This window comes from Oncorhynchus mykiss, chromosome 13, assembly GCF_013265735.2.
Source record: "Oncorhynchus mykiss isolate Arlee chromosome 13, USDA_OmykA_1.1, whole genome shotgun sequence".
In the NCBI taxonomy this organism is placed as follows: domain Eukaryota; kingdom Metazoa; phylum Chordata; class Actinopteri; order Salmoniformes; family Salmonidae; genus Oncorhynchus; species Oncorhynchus mykiss.
The window spans coordinates 12880438-12891850 of NC_048577.1; the positions used below are offsets into that span (position 1 = coordinate 12880438).

Consider the following 11413-nt stretch of genomic DNA (forward strand, 5'->3'; position numbering starts at 1 on the left):
TCTAGTCGATCTGCAACGTTCAACAACTTCTGGCAAATGAACGTGACCCTGGAAAATTATACCCAAGTAGCAAGATACCCACTGCAGTGTTTTACAGTTATAGAACCAGACCCACTGCAGTGTTTTACAGTTATAGAACCAGACCCACTGCAGTGTTTTACAGTTATAGAACCAGAAGAAGCACTCTAGCGCCTCCGGTATTGTCTGACATCCTGTCAGTCTAAAAACATGTGGCTGTTGTGAGAACAGACACTGACAGTCTAAAAACATGTGGCTGTTGTGAGAACAGACACCGTCAGTCTAAAAACATGTGGCTGCTGTGAGAACAGACACTGACAGTCTAAAAACATGTGGCTGTTGTGAGAACAGACACTGACAGTCTTACGTGATGAGTCAGAGCTCAACAAGTGGAAATGATTCTCTTAAATAGTCAAAGTATTTCATCTGGAACAATAATCCATGAACCGTTGATTAGAAGCTCTTGCCAAGTTGGATAAATATCAAAACGAGTGCATGAACAAAACACGTTTTAATTGAACAAATGAAACTAAAAACAAATGGTTGATCTTTCAAATTCAATATGAACCCAGATAACTTCGGAGGTAAAGTAGAGCGGGACGTACAGATTGGGACGTTCGCTTAAAAGCCCCTCTGAAAACAAACGGCGTACTTATCCCCCATCCCTTCAAAAGGCCCCAAACAGACAGGAAGGAACATCTTCAAAGTATGACAACGTCCTGTTTGCCCTGGTTAAGGCTCTTCTCCTCATCAGACAGACTTCACAAACCAGGCATCACATAGGCAATGTTGTCCAGAGTCTCTGCCTAGAAGAAAGATGGGGATAATAGAAGAGGGTGGTGAGGGTCCTAATCATTTGACAGCTACTGAATGTGTGTGTGTGTGTAAGCCTCACCAGTGTGTGTGAGTGTGTGTGTGTGTGTGTGTGTGTGTGTGTGTGTGTGTGTGTGTGTGTGTGTGTGTGTAAGCCTCACCAGTGTGTGTGAGTGTGAAGGGCAGCTGCGTAGCTCGGGGACCAGAGAGGTGAGACAGGCCAGGGGAGCCAGGGCACACAGTAGAGAGTCCAGTAACACAGACAGACTACCTGACACTGCCATCATCTCCTAGAGAGAGACAGAAAGAGACACCGACAGGGAAAGAGACAGAAATAAAGGGAGGGTCAGGGCGAAAGAGAGCGAGATTCATCAAACTATCAGCAACTTCAATCAAACAATGCTTGCATGACATGTCCGTATTCAGTAGCCTTTCAGTGTGAGGACAATGAAGCCAACAGTGTTCAACCAGCCCACCTTAGTTCCCTGAAGCCGGTGGCCAATGTGAGACAGCGATTCCCCCAGCAGCTGTAGGTGGGCCGCTGCGTTCACTGGGTCTACCTCAGGCCCTGTCAACATGGGTGAGTCTGTGGTATCAGGGGTCATGAGACTGCAACTAGCTGTAGAGGCCTCCGCTCTTATCTCGTTCTGCTGGTCGTCCAGGTACATCCAGAACGAAGGCATGGTAGACTCCTCCCTACTCTGGGAGAGGAGCAGGGGGAAAACAAGGGATGAGTAAGAAGCAGAAAAGAAGATCAGTGGAAGGAAACTTACCAAGCACTGCCCTCTGCTGTCCATTTTACACAATAACACCTAGAAGCTGCTATTTTAGACACAGATCTAGGATCAGTACACCCTCCCTATATCCTTAACATTAATCACTAGTGGGGAAATGCTAGACATAACTTAGATCAGTGTCTAGAGGGCAACTTGGTCTTCCTCTTACTAACCATCTCCAGAAAGAGGCCTTAGTCCCCAGATGAATCTCAATTCCTCTCTCCTTGACTCCTTCTTAAACCTCATTAGAGGAGAAAGTCTGAGGCTGCAAGGAATCAAGGACATAAAATGGAGACTCACCCCACCTGCTCACTCACTTCCTCAAATCTCTCCCCTTCTGTCAACCATTCGTCTGGTGATTCACAGGTCTGGTGGTCGTACTGGTGATGGGAGAGAACATACAACTCCGGTCCTGCACTGCCATTGGTCCAACTGTGGGGGTGGGTGTGGTCACCTGTAAAGAGTACAGAAAGGATGAAGCACCTATGAGATTGAGCCAAAATTACATGGAGATATGTGTCCCAAATGGCACCCTATTCCTTACATAGTGCACTAGAACTGACCATGGTCAAAAGTAGTGCACTATGTAGGGAACAGGGTGCCATTGCTCCAAATGTCATAGTCACGCTCACGATGTATCCGCGTTCCAAACCTGAATGTCTCCTCTTCTTCTTATATGACTTCTTGCATTTGCGTTCTTTGACAACAAGTTGTTCCTCATCCGCCACTAGGTCATCATCCTCATCCTCCTCCTCTCTCAGGAAATCTTTGTAGGATCTTTTCTTCTCTCTCTGACTGCGACTGGTCACAAGGCCCACCTCTCCCTCCATCTTCTACACCTGGGAATGAGAGGCAGTAATATAGACATTAAAATCGATGCACATAACATGATACAATGTATAGGTTCAAATATACTGAATAGGCTACTATTGCAAAGAAGCTGGGCACACTGACAAGAATATGCATTTGAACCTCCTAACAGGTGCATTCTACCACCTCTAAACAAACACTCTGCCTACCTGCTCCGCACAAATGTAAACGCAGTACGGAGGTGGCTCTGTTGCTCAACCACTCGCGGTAATTTCGATTATGAAATAGTTATGTGTTTTTCAACAACGAATTGGTAGCTGATCAAAAGAGCTCCGTTTTGGCTTTCCGATGTGTCGACAAAGAACTGATGGACCATCTCCAAACTTCACCCACCGCTTGTCGCCATCTTTGAAGAGTTCAAAGTTTGCTGCGCTCATAAGCGCAGGATAACGCACCCCGTGGGTGGAGGCGCATGGCTTACGTAAAATGAGACATTGGCCTATACTTTTCAAAGGGTAACAAAATCAGTATTATTTGTGAAAGTATTATTTGCAAAACATTGCAATGTATGTTACAATTTAGCCGTGTGATTAAATGCATGTGTTTTTACTCACAGACTATCAGGCTAGCCTACTCTACTCAATTTATGGGTGGTAAATCGTTGCTCCATAATTTCCTGAATTTGAAGTCTCCTTCGCTGGTGGGATGATTTCAACACCATTGGAATGCGAGTCCCTGCTGGGACAAATTCCGCGGACTCATGTTTAGGAAATGGTCGAATCGTTCTCACCCCATTTGCTCCCCCTTCCCTCACGTCCACATAGTCGCTGAATCACGGTAAGCGGTCAAAGCAATATTCTTATCGCTGAATGCTTCCGCATGAAAATCACATCCTAAAACTTCATGACCAATTATTTTATTGCTACAATTTAGCATACGCAATCTATATATTTGGCTGCATTGTTGCAGACTTGCAGGTTGCAACAAAGTTACAGTTATGGATTATTCTCCATTAAATAAATGAATCTTTAATTCAAATATTATGGCATCAAAATCGAATAATTATACCCTTATAATGCATACCCATATTAACAATATCATATATGAATCATCAACTGATATTAGACCTAAGAGGGAATTAAATAGTAATAGTTGTTTACTTCTCAGTGATACATCATTGCCAAATTGCCACTGCCATTTCCAGGCATGATTGAGAGCTTTGTTGTGACAGAGAGAGGGAGGTTGAACTTGGCAGTCAGAGATGAAGTCAAACAGCATTGCAGCACACTGTGTGTACAGAAACAGTAGAGAGTATTTAGGTTACACTGTTAACAATTAAACCAACAGGTCTATTCATCTTTCTTTACCCATGCTAATTGAATGTACTGTACAGTACATCCACAGAGACTAACGTTAGTCTAGTGGGAGGAGGGTGAGGAGTTCAACAAAATAATACTCAACTATAAAGTACAGTACAAGGTGCTATAACCTTAAATGGTTCTTCAGCTGTCCCCATAGGAGCCAAAGAACCCTTTTGGAACCCTTTGTTCTAAGTGTGTATTTGGACAGTGGACTTCGAGTTCACTGTGTCTGTGACTCTGTCTTATTTGAGCTAGACATTGCACTTGAACATCAGGAGAGTGCAATGTCAGCGAGTCCATTATGAAATGTTGCTATGTATCAGAAAATGAATGACACATAAACCACAATGTGACTTGTACATTGGGTAATTGTTCTTACCTCTTCTGCATTTAGTGTTAGGGAATTTACAGTATTTCACGAGTTTATGGAAAATGTATTCAATCACATGTATTTCATTACCTTTTTTTAATATGTATGTATATATATTTTTACCTTTATTTAACTAGGCAAGTCAGTTAAGAACAAATTCTTATTTTCAATGACGGCCTAGGAACAGTGCCTGTTCAGGGGCAGAACGACAGATTTGTACCTTGTCAGCTCGGGATATGAACTTGGAACCTTTCGGTTACTAGTCTAACGCTCTAACCACTACGCTACCCTGCCGCCCCATATACCCAATACCCATATATATATATACAGTGCCTTGCGAAAGTATTCGGCCCCCTTGAACTTTGCAACCTTTTGCCACATTTCAGGCTTCAAACATAAAGATATAAAACTGTATTTTTTTGTGAAGAATCAACAACAAGTGGGACACATTCATGAAGTGGAACGACATTTATTGGATATTTCAAACTTTTTTAACATATCAAAAACGGAAAAATTGGGCGTGCAAAATTATTCAGCCCCCTTAAGTTAATACTTTGTAGCGCCACCTTTTGCTGCGATTACAGCTGTAAGTCGCTTGGGGTATGTCTCTATCAGTTTTGCACATCGAGAGACTGAAATTTTTTCCCATTCCTCCTTGCAAAACAGCTCGAGCTCAGTGAGGTTGGATGGAGAGCATTTGTGAACAGCAGTTTTCAGTTCTTTCCACAGATTCTCGATTGGATTCAGGTCTGGACTTTGACTTGGCCATTCTAACACCTGGATATGTTTATTTTTGAACCATTCCATTGTAGATTTTGCATCATGTTTTGGATCATTGTCTTGTTGGAAGACAAATCTCCGTCCCAGTCTCAGGTCTTTTGCAGACTCCATCAGGTTTTCTTCCAGAATGGTCCTGTATTTGGCTCCATCCATCTTCCCATCAATTTTAACCATCTTCCCTGTCCCTGCTGAAGAAAAGCAGGCCCAAACCATGATGCTGCCACCACCATGTTTGACAGTGGGGATGGTGTGTTCAGTGTGATGAGCTGTGTTGCTTTTACGCCAAACATAACGTTTTGCATTGTTGCCAAAAAGTTCAATTTTGGTTTCATCTAACCAGAGCACCTTCTTCCACATGTAAGGTGTGTCTCCCAGGTGGCTTGTGGCAAACTTTAAACAACACTTTTTATGGATATCTTTAAGAAATGGCTTTCTTCTTGCCACTCTTCCATAAAGGCCAGATTTGTGCAATATACGACTGATTGTTGTCCTATGGACAGAGTCTCCCACTTCAGCTGTAGATCTCTGCAGTTCATCCAGAGTGATCATGGGCCTCTTGGCTGCATCTCTGATCAGTCTTCTCCTTGTATGAGCTGAAAGTTTAGAGGGACGGCCAGGTCTTGGTAGATTTGCAGTGGTCTGATACTCCTTCCATTTCAATATTATCGCTTGCACAGTGCTCCTTGGGATGTTTAAAGCTTGGGAAATCTTTTTGTATCCAAATCCGGCTTTAAACTTCTTCACAACAGTATCTCGGACCTGCCTGGTGTGTTCCTTGTTCTTCATGATGCTCTCTGCGCTTTTGACGGACCTCTGAGACTATCACAGTGCAGGTGCATTTATACGGAGACTTGATTACACACAGGTGGATTGTATTTATCATCATTAGTCATTTAGGTCAACATTGGATCATTCAGAGATCCTCACTGAACTTCTGGAGAGAGTTTGCTGCACTGAAAGTAAAGGGGCTGAATAATTTTGCACGCCCAATTTTTCAGTTTTTGATTTGTTAAAAAAGTTTGAAATATCCAATAAATGTCGTTCCACTTCATGATTGTGTCCCACTTGTTGTTGATTCTTCACAAAAAATACAGTTTTATATCTTTATGTTTGAAGCCTGAAATGTGGCAAAAGGTCGCAAAGTTCAAGGGGGCCGAATACTTTCGCAAGGCACTGTATATATATGATTGTATATATATATATATATATAATGGACAGTAAACCTAACACAAAGAGCCAACTAGCAAACTTCAAGTAGCAAACTTGAATCATCAAACATGAGATTACTACCACTTCTTGACAAAACACACCATAGTCATGTGATTGTGCTGTGTCGTTTACACAGTCTGGATTTCAACACTCCTCCCTCTGCTCCCCAGAGTGCTGAAGTTACACTGTCATGTTTAGTTAGTGCTGACTTCTGATCCCTCCTCCTAGCCGACATTCCTGTCACCATTCCATGTTGTTCCTAAAGTTGCTCTGTCATGATTAGTCCTAGTCCCTCCATACTCCCCAGTTGTCCATTGCTATTCCCTCACTCCTCCCTCTTCTTTCCAGGGTGGTAAAAAAGTTAGTCATGTTTACTCTCCCTCCAGTTTTCCATTTATATTCCTAAAGTTGCGCTGTCATGTTAAGCGCTGGTCCCTCCCTCCAGTTTTCGATTTATGTTCCTAAAGTTGCCCTGTCATGTTAAGCGTGGGTCCCTCCTCCCCCAGTTTTCCATTACTAGAATTCCTAAAGTTGCCCTGTCATGTTTAGTCCTAGTCCCTCCCTCCACAATGTTCCCGTAGCTGTTCCTAGCAGAGCTGTTGATGAGTCAGGTTTACTGCTTCCTGTTTCTCTCAGCTCAGCTAACTCGTGAAAGAGAAGAAAGGAGGGAGGGAGGGAGGAGGGGAGGACAGTATAAAGAGAGGTAGAGACCGGAGAGGAGGCACACAAAATAAGGATTGTACACTTAGGAAGAAAGAAAGAAAGAAAGAAAGAAAGAAAGAAAGAAAGAGAGAGAGAGAGAGAGAGAGAGAGAGAGAGAAGGAGAAGACAGTCTCTCATTGTGGGAATATAACAACAAAGAAAGGACCAACTATTGTTTAACTTGTGAACTGGTGAGTGAAAAAACTGATTAACAATTTGACTTTTGTGCCATTTCTGGGTCATAGCTTTCAGTCATAACTTTCTATAGCAACTGACATTGCAATTCCTGTTTGGGTCAAATAGCAACATGCAAGTATCTGATGTGTGATCATTGTAAAGGCTTATTGTCAACATATCATGTTTATACGGTGTACTCTGTTATAGATCAGACGGTATGACACCGTGTTATCTCAGTCATATTGATGGTTTTCTCTGTTGTGAATACAGATATGGAGACAGACAAGAAGATGCAGACACAAGTGGAGCTCACAGACAGGTAAGGCTGTTGTTACAGCCAGCAGTGTACATGCTACTGATTTCTGTGTTTTGATTGAACTTAGCAGACAGTTAACATACGCTGTCTCTGTGCTGGTCTCTACCAAGCATATGAAGATCTCAGACAAACCAAACTGTTTCTTGTGTTAGTAAGTGTCTCAGAAACATGCTGCTTTTGCATGAGGCAGCGTTTCATGGGGTGTTCTTCTGAGTAGGTGTCTATTGCTCTGATCTACTTGCCATCACCTGCAGTATCTTATCCCCATTAGCAGTTAGCCTCCATTGATAGACCCGTGTTGGTTTTCCACCTTAAAGTGATATGTCACCCAGCTGTCCTATATGTCAGTGGGCATTCCCCCTCTCATCCATATGTCAATCATCACTCAGTGTGTAAGACAGTCTTTATCACAGGTTGAAAACAGAAGTTAACATGACCCCCCCCCATCTCTCTCTCTCTCTCTCTCTCTCTGTCTCTGTCTCTGTCTCTGTCTCTGTCTCTGTCTCTGTCTCTGTGTGTGTGAACAGTACAGTAATGCTGTAACTTTACAGGTTGAATACAGGGGTTAATGTGTTTTCCTCTCTCTCTCCCACAGTGATCTGTCTGAGCAGATTAAGGCTGTGACCAAGGACAGCCATGTCAGAGCAGAGAACACTGAGCTGATGCTGGCCTACCAGAGAGGAAACGTCAGTCTGACACAGTACAAGGTAATCAATCATTAACATATCATTAACAAAGGCAAAGATTCATCTCTCTGTTTAAACCTCTGCTGCATGTTAGTAAATGGAGATACTAGCAAGTACAACGCAATTAGTCTTGTGATTCCTTATCTACACTGTAATTCCCATCAGTTGATCCGAATGTCCCGTGTGGACATGCAACATTTTCCGAGCTGGAGCGCCATGCATCATCATGCTCCTTCATTCTATCATGTGCTGCTATCAACTGTTGTGGGTCAAGGTGCTGTGTTATGTGTTATGTATAATGGAAGTATTGAGACTAACCCTAGTTTATATCCTTTCCTTGTCTCCTTTCCTCAGCTTCTCCTGTGCTCCCTCTATGAGATCTATCAAGCACTAGAGGAAGCTCTGGACAACAACTCCAACCACCCGAGTGTCGCGCCTATATACTTCCCCCTGGAACTAGCACGGCTGGAGTCAGTGGAGAGAGACCTGGAGCATTTCTATGGGCAGGACTGGAGAGAGAAGATTGTTGTACCGGCTGCCACTAAAATATATGCCCATAGACTCAGACAGGTGTGTATTAAACTGGACTGCTCTGTGGAAGTTGAATCGTACCATAATGCTTTATAACAGTGTTTCCCAAACTCGGTCCAGGGGCCTCCTCTGGGTGCACATTTTAGTTTTTGCCCCAGCACCACCCAGCTGATTCAAATAACTACCTCATCATCAACCTTTGATTATTTGAATCATCTGTTTAGTGCTAGGGTAAAAACTAAACGTGCACCCAGAATGGGCCCCAAGACCGAGTTTAGGAAACCTGCCTTATGTAACCATGAAGGGGGCAAATGAGGTTTTCAAAAATCCAATGTAAATTCAGCCAAACGTTAGAAGTTGAGATAATAAAAAAAAAAATGTAAAAAATGGGTTACTTGGAATGGGTTTATAGTGCATTCACACCAGTGACTGTACTGACTCTCTCTCCTTCCCTCCACAGATCGGCAAAGACAACCCTGAGTACCTAGTGGCCCACGCGTACACCCGCTACCTCGGCGACCTATCTGGCGGACAAGTCCTTGGCCGCATTACCCAGAAGTCTCTGGGGCTGAAGGGTGGCGAGGGTCTGTCGTTCTTTTCCTTCCCGGGCGTGAGCAGCCCCAACCTGTTCAAACAGCTGTACAGGAGTAGAATGAACAGCATCGAGCTGGAGGAAGAGGAGAGGAAAGGAATGCTGGAGGAGGCTGTCAGAGCCTTCGAGTTGAACATCCAGGTGAGGAGGATGGAGGAGAGGAGTGGAGGATGGAGGAGTGGAGTGGAGGATGGGTTGGGGGGGGGGTGTGACGAGGAATAGGGAAACTGGACAGCCATGGTTTAGGGGTGATATAAGGTTAGATATTAGGGTTGGTGTTCAACTATAAGCTAAGTGAGTGCCATTTAGTTTTTTTTATGAGCTTCTTGGCTCTTCGTACATAAGACGACTGACTTTTGACTGATGTTGTCTTGCCTCTGTCTGTGATGCAGGTCTTTGACGATCTTCAGAAGATGGTGTCTGTGACAGAGAGGGAAAGTGAGCTCATGCATACGACAACCAGAAATAGATGCACAAGACACACGTCGACACATTCCAAACTGGCTGATGGTAAGTTACGCGCACACACAGACACACACACACACGCATAGGCATAGACACACACACACACATGCATAGGCACACGTATGTGCGAACGCACGCATGCACGCACACACACACCACACGCACGGACACACACCACACGCACGGACACACACACACCACACGCACGGACACACACACACGACTGAATATGATGACGGTGATATTTAGTACTTATGCAGTTAGTGTGTTAGATAATACTCATAATTCCTCTTTTCTCAGGAGAGAAACTGACAGTTAGATCCCTTCAGATCCAGACCAGTCTGGTCAACGCATCACCCCTCTTCAGAATGGTGCTGGGGATCTGTGTCGCCCTGGCAACGGTTGGCATGGGAATCTATGCTTTTTAAAGTTGTAAAGAAGTGTTTTCAGCAAAGTTGTATCCGTCCATAACAGAAGATTACCCTGGACCTAGATGATGGTGGCAGTATTTTTGTACTTTAAAGACCTTAAAGAGGATGAAGGATGTTTAGGATGTTGTTGATCCTAAATAGTTTTAAAAGTTGTTAAAAAAAACTAAATACTGTACAGAAGTAAGTAATAACTTAGTAATATAAATTCTCATAGTTCCTGTGTTGTATGTAGCCACATTAAACTATGAGTTAGGATGTGTATGATATTGATACATGTCCATGTGTCTGACTGGCTCAATGTTCACCAGTATAAAATCACTAGTACACTAGAAATAGACTAGTACTCCTGAACATTTAGCAACATTTCTGAATCATTTATCAATGTCACTGTGAAAATGAGAGCAAAATGAAATCTATCCTTTTTCATTTACAATCTCAAGATTTAGCCATTACTACTGTCATATTTCTACCTGTCAAATCCATTTTTGTAAAGTCAGTTATACTGTTTGAAATTTGTTCAACAAAAATATTTGTATATATTGTATATATTTGTACATTTTTTTTAATAAAAAGAGTATACCATGTGGGGTATAAAATACACAGATCATTTCTTCATCGTCTACATTATTTCAAATCCTTTCCTCTATCAACATCCAACCACAGAGTAACAATGTAGATTGAACATATAGTTTTATCTCAATCAGTGTGCATAAAAAAGTTAAATGACTGTACTTTAAAATGAAGAAAACAACAAAATAGGAACAAAAAATATATAAATATCAGGCTGTTCTGTTCTAGTAGGAGTCTTGTGGGGTTTCTAATCAGAAATGCTAAGGCCCACATCCCATCATTCTATTTCCCAAATAATAACAGACAAATTAGATAACAATGTCAGGCTGTTAGAATTCTCTTCTAGTATACGAGTCTTGTGGTGATAATAGGCTTTAGAAGCCCCTTCATTACATTTCCTTCTGAAGATGTTGCGAATCCTCCTCATCTTCTTTGGCTTGTCATGCTCCACTTCCTGTCCAGCGCAGTCCTCGAAGACTGAGAAGGCTGGTCATCTTCTATGGTGGTCTGGAATGTGGTGCTGGTGGCAGAACGAGGTGCTTCTCTAGCCTCAGCCTCCTATACCAGCTGTAGATAGTTCTGTGGTAGGATGGGCTCCAGGTCTAAATGCCAGTCGGAAACAGCTTGGGAGGGTTCCGATTCCGGGGGAAAGGGTCACTAACTTCCTCATTCTGCTGTGTTTCTGCTCTAATGTCTCCTTGGTCAGGTGCCGAGCTAGAGGTCAGTGGCTCAGAGTCTGACACAGCAGCGTTGCTTTTACCTTGCTTCTTCAGCTCTATGTCTTCTTTGAACAAGAACTTAGAGCA

The 11413-nt window shown here is 43.0% G+C and overlaps 2 protein-coding genes across 6 annotated transcripts; one reads left to right on the forward strand and one right to left on the reverse strand.

Annotated features, from left to right (window-relative positions):
• Positions 1 to 510: 510 nt before the first annotated feature.
• On the reverse strand, positions 511 to 2870 carry LOC110485520 (HMG domain-containing protein 4-like). 5 transcript variants are annotated; one of them, XM_036940260.1, is made up of 6 exons: positions 2627 to 2870; positions 2260 to 2446; positions 1913 to 2061; positions 1308 to 1532; positions 993 to 1121; positions 511 to 820 (listed from the first exon to the last, which is right to left on the reverse strand). In XM_036940260.1, the coding sequence occupies exons 2-6, from the start codon at positions 2435 to 2437 to the stop codon at positions 794 to 796; spliced, it is 708 nt and encodes a 235-aa protein (XP_036796155.1). In that variant the 5' UTR covers positions 2438 to 2446; positions 2627 to 2870; the 3' UTR covers positions 511 to 793. The 5 variants fall into 5 exon arrangements, with proteins under 5 accessions (XP_036796155.1, XP_036796153.1, XP_036796156.1 ...); XM_036940258.1 differs by having other exon boundaries at positions 511 to 824; positions 1308 to 1527; positions 1908 to 2061; positions 2627 to 2866; XM_036940261.1 differs by having other exon boundaries at positions 1925 to 2061; positions 2627 to 2865.
• A 3997-nt stretch (positions 2871 to 6867) lies between these two features.
• On the forward strand, positions 6868 to 10642 carry LOC110485518 (heme oxygenase). Its single transcript, XM_021556607.2, has 7 exons — positions 6868 to 7030; positions 7287 to 7335; positions 7928 to 8039; positions 8373 to 8588; positions 9010 to 9282; positions 9534 to 9651; positions 9907 to 10642. The coding sequence occupies exons 2-7, from the start codon at positions 7289 to 7291 to the stop codon at positions 10032 to 10034; spliced, it is 894 nt and encodes a 297-aa protein (XP_021412282.2). The 5' UTR covers positions 6868 to 7030; positions 7287 to 7288; the 3' UTR covers positions 10035 to 10642.
• The last annotated feature ends 771 nt before the right edge of the window (positions 10643 to 11413 follow it).

Excerpts from the sequence above, each read along its gene's own strand:
- LOC110485518 (XM_021556607.2), top strand. The coding sequence starts at position 7,289 with ATGGAGACAGACAAGAAGATGCAGACACAAGTGGAGCTCACAGACAG. Across the intron at positions 7,336-7,927 it reads CAAGTGGAGCTCACAGACAG|TGATCTGTCTGAGCAGATTA; the intron begins GTAAGGCTGTTG and ends TCTCTCCCACAG. Across the intron at positions 8,040-8,372 it reads TCAGTCTGACACAGTACAAG|CTTCTCCTGTGCTCCCTCTA; the intron begins GTAATCAATCAT and ends TCCTTTCCTCAG.
- LOC110485520 (XM_036940258.1), bottom strand. The coding sequence starts at position 2,437 with ATGGAGGGAGAGGTGGGCCTTGTGACCAGTCGCAGTCAGAGAGAGAAG. Across the intron at positions 1,528-1,907 it reads GAAGTGAGTGAGCAGGTGGG|GGAGGAGTCTACCATGCCTT; the intron begins GTGAGTCTCCAT and ends CTCCCAGAGTAG. Across the intron at positions 825-992 it reads CTTCACACTCACACACACTG|GCAGAGACTCTGGACAACAT; the intron begins GTGAGGCTTACA and ends TCTTTCTTCTAG.